Genomic DNA, 10,170 nt, shown 5'->3' on the forward strand with positions numbered 1-10,170 from the left:
CAGTTTTATTTTAATTGAAAATAAAGCAACTAATAAAACTAATAAACTAATTAAAATAAAATGCAATAAAGTAAATTCTTACGTCACACATAAGGATAAAACCAATGGAAATGGAGTAGTTAAATGATTAAACTCTCTTAATGGTTTTGATTACATCTTCCAATTTTAGGTTTAGTTCCTAAAGTATATGCTATAGCACTGGGCAGAATCCTTATGTATCATTAGCTGTCGCATATTGGATGTCTTAAATCTATGTACAACCTAACAGTATCCAATTATTATGCCGACATAAGATATAACATTATACTCTTAGATTCTAATTACCCTACAAGGTGAATCCTTATGTCTAGTTTACTAATTTTAAATTAAGCCACGCTATGCATTTATTGGACATTAATCTGAAAATCAATTAATCATTCAATGTTTTCCCATATTATAACAGATTCAGTCCAGTCAATATTTGGCCAACACTTATGCTGCTGCACATGACTTTTTGCGACTACTATCAAGCAGCAGTGATGACGATTCAATAAGTAAGTTTGTTATATTGTAATTCTTTGTTTAATTTTCGCTATTCTTTTTTTAATGATGATTCAATAACTAAGTTTGTTATATTGTAATTCATTGTTTAATTTTCACTTGCTCTTTTTTTTCCCTCAATTTGCAGGCCTGTAAAGGTGACTTTGTGCTGATATGTAAAGGTGACTTGATTCAATAATCAATCGAAACCAAGTGCTCTATCCTCCAAAATTGCCCATGTTTTCTTTCTTCCTATGACTACAACCAAAACTCATCACTTTGTTTGAATTAAAGCAACGCCGTCATACGAACTCCATCAGCCACCGTATTTTTACGCATTATGTGTGCTCCATATTTGCTCTTCTTTCACAATATGACGGACTTAAGACTATGTTTTGTTAAGCATTCATGACTTTTTGGGACATGTTATAATGTTGTGAAATTATGGCAATATGTGTTTGGAACTTATGTCGTATTTTTCTTATATCCATATAACCATTTACATTTCTTAATTTGCCAACATACAACAGTAGTTAGAGCATCTTTTCAATATTCCGTATATGTTTCAAGTATATTAATTAAACCTGCTTGTCCATTTTTTCCCTTTCATTTACCTTTGCATCACCTTTTACTTCATTTATACGCATCACCTTTTACTTCATTTATACTTACTTCCACTTCAAACACAGTTCAACTAAATGCTTCCATTGATTAAATATACTTGTCCATATCTACTTCATTCTAACTAAGGTTATTATGTAATCAACGAACCAAATTCATAGTTGTTGGGCATATAGACCTTCATGTGTTAGCTACCCAATTTCAAAGACGTTTATTATTTCAAGCCCTGAGTTTAGGCATAGACATATTTCTCCACAAGCGTCGATTTTCCAGGTACCATTAATTCCATAGTTGATGTTCCTCGAAGTTATTATCCCAATTCGACACCATTCCATATTTGCTCTAGGTTTCTTTCAATTTCCACTTGTCATTCAAGTCATAACCATGGATCAGTCAACTTCAATTTAAATTCACTCCATACGTCTTCAAACTAGATGCGAATTTCACACATTGCAATCCACCAATCTTCCAAATATGACTTTGAAATTCTCCCCACTCCACAATTTCTTCTGGAGTCTTTCTAATTCACTATTTATGCAACCATATTTACTTTTACTCCTTCCTATTTGTTTAAATAATACATTTTTAGCCTCACCTTCCTGTTCTTTAAATGTTCGTTCGTTTTAACTTTCATGTCCATTCATTCGCTTTTTCTTTTACTATTGTTGCATCTATTATATGCCTCCTTCAACAATGGAATTGTTACCAGCCTACGTCATATAGTCCACTAACAAAATACTTGTTTCTACGTACGTATACTTGTTCTGGTTAACATTGTTATTCTTATGGACACCAACATTTTCTTGTTTCCTTAAACATTGCATTAGCAACATCAACAGTTCCAATCTAATGACCTGCACTCCCGGTTTCCTTGACCTACAACGCGGCCTCTTAACACCTTCACGATCTTGTCTTTTTCATCCAAGGGCGACCTCACTACAAGACAAAATTAGGGGGTATTGTGCCCAAGTGGCACAGTAGACAGAACCAAGGAATAGACATAGTTTTAAAAACAAAAAAGTACAAATACATATGTAGTACTACAAATTTGTGAAGATATCTTAAATGTCTAAATATTTGCTTTTTCTTTAATATTTTTCTCTCAATGTAAATCCTATAAATATTGTATAATAATTTGTTAATATCTCTAAAGAATAAATTATTATCCTAAATTTTAGAAAAATATTTTATCACTTAAAACCTTTAATATAACATATATAGTATATATTTTGCAATATACAAATAATTATTATTAAGTAGAGGCAATTTCCTTAAAACTCAATCTAGAAAAATTATAACTTTATTCTTATTTATAACTTACCTAAACTGGGACTCGAATTTTTTTATTATTATATAGAAATTATTTTTATATAGAGTATCACTATAGAAAGATTCTACTGCAAAACCAAGCAAACTATCCATGGCCTTTAATGTAATTACAATCTTTTTTTATGGCTACAAATTGAAAATTAAGAACTCCTGAGATGGAGTTGGCTAATTTCTCCAGGACTAGGATCGTATAACAGTAATTGTCGAATGCTAGATCTTATAATAAATGCATCATTCTTCCAAAATTCAATTGGCGATAAATCGAAACTGGGCGGAAGTGGATTGGTAGGTACACTTTGAGAGAACTTTGCATTATTTGGTTGCAAGGTTAGGCTCCATATAGCTGTCCGATAATCCTTTACGAATGAACTAAATAGACCTTCAGAAGGACCCATTAGCATTCCAAGCATTGGCATTCCGCATTAGTGGAAGAAGGTAAAATGGAAAAGCTGACGGGCTCTAAGGATAATCCACTTGTGGAAGCTTGTGAATTGATCAACCTGATCAAGTTAATAGCAGTGACATAAATGAGGGACTAATTATGTCCCATTAAGAAAACGGTATATTTCCTATAAAAGAAATGTGGCTCTTTTTTTTCTTTTCTTAAAGAGAGAGTTTAATTAAAAAGAAAAGTAAAAAGGCATTCAAAGCAACAAAGTAATACATTAATAAAGTTTTATCTTGCAATATTTCAAGGTATAGATCCTTTTATTACCGATAATAAATAAAAGTATAATCTCATTTACTATTAATTTTCAATCATTATCCTCAAAAGTTATTATTCAAAGTCTGTGAAAGAGTATGATCCGTAAACCTATTTAATGTGAGAAACAAAAATAAACTTTCAATTCAGATGAGAAAGACAAGTGTCTTAAAAGGACACGATAATTCTATAAACTTTAATTTAAAAATTTACATTCTAATGTTAAATAACGGGCGTAACTGAAAATCTGAAATCTTAAATAACGGGCATAGTTGGGCTGGGCTTACAAATCTTAACTGTTGGACCGTCCGTGGGTGTTAGTCGACCACTTGGGCTGCGTTTAAAAAGGTTAATAGACATGCAAAATATCACAACAACAATCTGTAGGTTCATTACCGATTGCCAGCAAGGATCTTCATCGTGTATATAAAACTGCCGGAAGTTTGTGTATAAAGTATAAACGGTAATTCTCTCTGCAAAGCATTACGTCAAGCAGCGAACTGTTGGCTTGCACAAGTCTTCACTAGTATCAGTTTCTCTAGAATTCTATCTTCATTTGTTGAAAAAAAAAAGTTGACTTTGTTATTTCATCTTTGTAATGTTTAGGGTAATATTGATAGAAATTGCAAACATGGATATTATTTGTATGAATAAAAAACGGTAATATTATCTTGTTAGCAACAGAATAAGAGGAGCTTATTAGATTAAATGACTTAAAATTAAATTATTTATCCATTTAGATGTTTTGATTTGTTTGTTTTTAGCGCAAACACAACTGTTTACCATGATTGGCATAAATCTTTAAGTTGTACTTGTAGGTGATCAATTCCCTTACACCATCGTGTTTGCGGGGAAGGAGGTCATCCTTTAAATTGTTTGTGGTTAACTAATCATTTTAGCAGATTTGCTATTAAAATTTGAAAAAGTACTTTACAATGTTATATTATATTCAACTAAATTTTATGATAAATAGCACCATAATGTTAAAATAAATATATAAAAAACAAAATTTTTTAATGTTGTATAAAATAATTTTAATATTATTAATGTATGATCAAATATATTTTAGTAATTTAAAATCATTTACATTTTAAAAATTATTTTATATATTAAAATAGGGTCCCTTTATGATGCTGTAATTTTATTCACAGTATTAATAACATGAGAAATATGTACCGTTGGATCTGTTCAATGGTATGCATTGTCTCTATTAATAAAAAAATTTAATTATTTTTAAAATAATATAGCCAATTAACAAACCCATTAAAAGGATGATTTTAAATTTAAAAATAAAAATAAATACAGCGAAATATAATATCTCAAGTTCTTTTATTTAAAATTAAATTCTTGACAAATTTTTTATTTGAAATTGAATTATTGACACATTAAGGAAGTAATCTTCTTTGTATAATGCTTATCTTTTAATTAATTTATTTATTATCACTTTATTGAATTATATTAAATAAATGGGTTAGATTAAAGTACTTAAATCCAAGAGTTCACAACAATCCCACCATCAATATACTATAAAAATATATACAGAATCATGGAGAAATCCATTAAAATATATTCTAATATTATTATTTTACTAGACAAGTTAAATAATTTAAATTATATTAGTCTTTATTCAGAAAATTTAAAGTCAATATTTTTAATTACTATGTACAGAGAATAGTATAGTTAAAAGGGATTTTTGATGTCCCTTATTAAAAACTTAGGATCTACATGATCATTTCTCTAGGGTGTATGTGTTCTTTTTCCTTATTATTATTATTATTATTATTGCATGGTACTATGTTTTATTAATTGAATCGAAATTAATGTGCAAGTGTGGCCTTGCGCACAGTATTTTTTATTTAAAAAAATCTTAATCATTAATTATATTTTTACCGATAAATTGGATGACAGGTAAATTGTGTTTGATTGGTGTACAATAGCTGCATGGTCACGGTAACGTTCGTATAGAATGGCTGTTTTCTCCCAGTATATAATATATCACCAGTATTCTTATTAATGTGTAAATTTCATATGTAATGAAATTTTCCTTAATTTAAGTTGTTTTACAACATTTTATATAATAAAATCAACATGTCCAAAACATTAAAAATGCTGTGACAAATCATAAGTTTGCAGAAGAAATAACAAAGAATCATAAGTTTGCAGAAGAAATAACAAAGAATCATAAGTTTGCAGAAGAAATAACAAAGAAATAAGCTAAAAGAAAGGAAAAAATTTTAAGGATAATTATTGCTAAGTAGATTTAAAAACATAGAAAAGCCGACAAATGAAAGAGTGGAATGATCTTTGCAAAAGCCTGGATAAATATGCAGTAATAGCATCATTTAAGATAGCATAGAGGCCTTATTAATTATGAAGTTAATTAAGAACACCTAAAGACTTACATCCTTCTTTCCATTGGATTTTCTCCCTTCCTTCTTAGATCAAGTTTAATAAAAGTTGAGAAAGGGAAAAACCTAGATAGACTGCTTACCGACATTCCAAGGACTCAAATAAAACATGATATATTATTTGTAACCTCCCAAGTCCTAAGGAGCAGTCTCGGTCTTCAAATCAGATGTACTGGCTTCAGCCTCTTCGGTTTCCCACTTGGCCTTTGCGACGACTCCATCGTGCGAAGGCACGTAGTCCTCAAGTTTTTGGACAAGTTCTTTAGCATTGGAAGCAGAGACAATTATGCTTCGCTGAGAAGGGTAAATGAAGCCCTCATCAATAGATTTGTCGATGAAGTTGAGAATAGGGTCGTAATATCCTTCCACATTCATCAAACCCACAGGCTTGTTGTGGATTCCCAGCTGGGACCATGTGGTCACTTCAAATAACTCTTCTAGAGTTCCAAATCCGCCTGATTGTTATAAGAAAAATACACAGTCATTAAATTGTATTAAGAAATAATTGTCAGAAAATAATAAAATTAATATGTTCATGTTAGAATAGGGGGAGAAAGAGAGAGACCTGGCAAGGCAATAAAACAGTCAGCATTCCGAGCCATCTCAGCTTTCCTTTGGTGCATGTGGTCAACTGGTTTGACCTCTCCAAGTGTTACTCCAGTCAGCTGCTTAGCAAATACCAGCCTCATGCATATATTAAAGTGAAAACGAAACTCGTGCTAATTTGATTCTAAAGGGAAGGAGCTAGGTAGATGTACTCATTGCATACCTCTTTTTTCATAAGGGCTTTGGGAATGATTCTGTGAATAAAAAATTGACAATACGAAAAGAAAATGAAAACAAATTTATTGTCAAAACGGTAAAATCAAACAGCTTGATTAATTTGTAAAGACTGTAAGTAGCCAGTTACCCTAAAACATGTCTGCCACCACGATGAACCGCTTCGGAAATCAAACCCATCAAGCCAACACTTCCTCCTCCATAAACAAGATCCAATCCCTTGGAAACCTTCGTAAAAGAATTTAACATTTAGATGAGAGAAAACTCAAAACTTGAAAAACAAGTTCATTCAAGCTATAGAGAATTTCTTGAAAGAATAAAATATTATTAAGAGTAGATAAAAAAATAAAAGGGGCACCAGTTCATTGCCGAGGTCAACGGCAGCCTTACGGTAGCAATATTTGTAGTCAGGACTGCTCCCGCAGAAAACACAGACTCTTTTGAATCTTGATTTGGCCTCTTTCTTCTCCTCCATCAATCTCTCTCTATCTCACTCAGTCTGTTATTCTTCTCTTTGTCGAAGATCAAGGATAAATAAACCAAAGCGAAAGGCAGTATTTATAAGGAAAGGAAACAACAGAAAGTATTTCACCAACCCCAAATGTTTTCTCAAAAATCTCCCCTCCAGAGTTGTTGTAAAAGGGAAAGGATACTCGACCATTTTTTTTTTTCACTACAAGGGAAAGTAACTGCATTATTACCTTAGAATTATTGCTCTTTAAGTGACTTATGTATTTGGTATTTGAAAAATTGTTAGAAAACTCCATGTATACAAAAATTCTAGTAAAATAGAATTTAAAAACGTAACGGTGATCTTGATTGCATAAGAATTATTTAAGTGATTGCATTAGAATTATATTATAAAATTTGAAAAATAAAAAATTATCCGTAGACACCAACAGTGGTGAAGTTAGAAGTCACACAACAATGGTGAATTCACTATTGATAAGGAATAACCACACGAGCTCAGAATTGATTTTAGACTAATAATGTAAATTTGAGACTAACTCTCAATTTTTTATCTAGTTTTTGAATATGAAATAAGCTCATAGACTTCTATAACTATGATATAATTGAAATAAAGATTTACCATATAGACAGTTTACTTTCTTCACGGTAGGATTAGGCATTGATCTTAGACCCAAACTGGATTTTTGTTGGATCATAAACTTGATCCATACAACTTTAAAGCCTAAATAGTCTTTAATCTAGCCCATGGAAGCTTCTTTAAGTAGTTCAAGTTTGTGGTGCTAACTGTGGTAATGTGGTAAGTACCTAAAAGCATACCTCGCCTTCAGCAAGCACTGCAATTTACCAAATATTGTCTCTGAATCAATGAGTTCAGAGCGCTGCTTCCTCATCCTTCTCTAGTCCTTACCTGAGACTCCAATGAACCTGAAGAGGAATGCTAATGAATTCATTAATGTTTGGTTGCATGAGCCCCTGCCCCCGCTAAAATGCTCCAGGAAGGTGGCCCAACCTTTCCTACATCTGCCTGTTTAGTTTTGATGTGTGGTTATTATTTGTTTATTAGTTAGGTTAATTTATCATTGTGATTAAGTTGTAATAAATATAAATACCTCCTCTCTTAGTTGGTTAAAATAATAAGAAGTAGTAAAATTTTTTAGTTCTAAAAGAGTTGTAATTAAAGAATTATATTGATTTTATAAAAAAAAAAAAAGAGTGTTATGAGTGTTTGATCATTCAAACTCTTCAACATTTTTTTTTCTACTCGTTAAATCGGCAGATATGGCACATTGGAGGGACAAGACAAGACAATTCCTTAACTAGCGGGCCTACGTAATGTCATGGTTAAAAATGAAACCGGGCGAATCTTTTCAAAGAGAATTTTTTACCATTAATAAACCAACGAAAACAAATTGAGTTCAGTTCTCTTTTATGCTAAAACCTTAAATAATATGAATTTAACAAATTGGGTAAATTCAAATTATTTTAACATAATAAAATTCTAAAGACAATATTTTATAAAAACTTAAAATAAAGAACAAATAAACAAAAACTTAAAACCGTCAAAGTTAAGGCCTGTCTTACATCAAATGCATTTTGGCCACCACCGTTTCTTAGAATGTTGGTGGCAGGCTCTAAATTCTAATGGCACAAAATTAAACGGCAAACTTACGTGATCATCGCTTCTTAAGATGTGGATGTGCCTCCGTGGTACCCTTTTATTTTCTGTGATTACCCTTTTACCTTTTTTCTAGATTGTGATATTTTAAATTTGACAATCCTTCTGTTGTACATGTCGGTCATTGTCTTGTTTATAAAATTTATTATTTAATAAAGGAATGAGACATGATATTAATACTTAATTTAAAATTAAAAATATTAAAATCCCTAAGATTTTAATATTGAAACTCGGGTGTGGAAAATTAGGAGTGCAAGTACAGAAACAGGAACGTCTCACGTACGTTTCGAAGTGAACCTTTAAACATTAAAAAGGTTGATATAGTGTAATCATTCGAAGTGACGGATTTTATGGAGTATATGACGGGGAAAAAAAAAACATCGGGTCAGGAGCCATGTGGGGGAGGAGCTTACGTTTCGAACGCCTATTAAAAGTCGGGTACAATTTCCTGACATTAATTGAACCACTACCCCCACTTTGCAAGAAAAGCCAAGTCAGATGCGACGGCATTCCAATTTCTCCATTGTGGTCTTATTAATACTGTAATTTGTCTGTTTTTACCAGCTTTGTGAGTGGAACTGCGCCAATACTCCAAAACTCTTGTCGCTGTTGTTCTTCACACCAATCACCAATGCTTGTGATCATTATTAACTCATTGTCCTCCAGCTTCTGCCTTTACCCTCCCATTAGTCCATCACCCTCGTATATGTACCTGAGCCTCTCGCACATTTCTTGTGTTTTCTTTTTAAGCAGTCTTTCTGGTGTTTAATTATAAACATATGTTTTAGGATTCTAAAACATGTGTTATTAATCAGCAAACTAATCAAACACTTGCGGGGATCTTTAAGATAAAATTAAGGTCGACTCTTGATAGTATAGCTAGCTATTAGCCTCATCATGATTCATGAAAGGGGTTGATAGTAGGTGTTGAACTGGGTCATTGAAAGCATTGTCTGAAATGCCACGATCGGGTCGAAAGTGGCGCAGGGGCTCCACTGTTCCAAAGGACAACAAAATCTCAAGTGCAAATTTGACGAAATGACAAACCGGATAAGACTTGAAAGAGCACGAAAGAGACAGAGATGGGCAGATACAAACAGCTCAAGCGCATGCAGCGCACGCGGGTCAATACAGGAATTATTGATGAATGTCAGCTACAGGCTACAGCTGGGGACCTAAGGGTGAGGGACGGGTCATTGGCTATTTGGCTTAAAGCCATTCTTTCGGGTAAAAAGAAACCAGCAATTGTTCTTATTTGCTTTTAAGAAAGCCTTTCAAATTCATTATGTGCACCTTTGCCGCTCACTACTTCAAAATGTAGGTTTTTCAGTCTCCTTTAACCTTACTTTACAACAGTTTGAAGGTTTTTTATTCCAAAATAGCAACAGATATCACGCTTCTTTCTTATCCTTGTTCTTACCCTTTAACAAAGATAATTTAATTTCAAGAAAATTGTCTCTACAAATGATAGAAAATACCTTATGGTACAAACTTGCTACCTGCAGCACGTAATTAAGCATTTAAAAAAGCATTGTGAATAATTGAATCTGCAATGGCATATAACTCTTCTATGTAATTAACAGTGACGGTGAATGTTAGTTCTCTGCAAGTTCATCGCAATTATTCCACGAATTCCTGAATCAATACGTTGAAATGACGCTATA

The 10,170-nt window shown here is 32.2% G+C and overlaps 1 protein-coding gene across 1 annotated transcript; it reads right to left on the reverse strand.

Moving 5' to 3' along the window:
- Positions 1-5,506: 5,506 nt before the first annotated feature.
- Positions 5,507-6,939, reverse strand: LOC102627022 (cytokinin riboside 5'-monophosphate phosphoribohydrolase LOG1-like). The gene is made up of 5 exons (XM_006467095.2): positions 6,719-6,939; positions 6,491-6,588; positions 6,350-6,380; positions 6,146-6,245; positions 5,507-6,035 (listed from the first exon to the last, which is right to left on the reverse strand). Exons 1-5 carry the CDS (start codon positions 6,833-6,835, stop codon positions 5,719-5,721), a joined length of 663 nt encoding a protein of 220 aa, XP_006467158.1. The 5' UTR covers positions 6,836-6,939; the 3' UTR covers positions 5,507-5,718.
- Between the last annotated feature and the right edge of the window lie 3,231 nt (positions 6,940-10,170).

This window comes from Citrus sinensis, chromosome 7, assembly GCF_022201045.2.
Source record: "Citrus sinensis cultivar Valencia sweet orange chromosome 7, DVS_A1.0, whole genome shotgun sequence".
Classification (NCBI taxonomy): domain Eukaryota; kingdom Viridiplantae; phylum Streptophyta; class Magnoliopsida; order Sapindales; family Rutaceae; genus Citrus; species Citrus sinensis.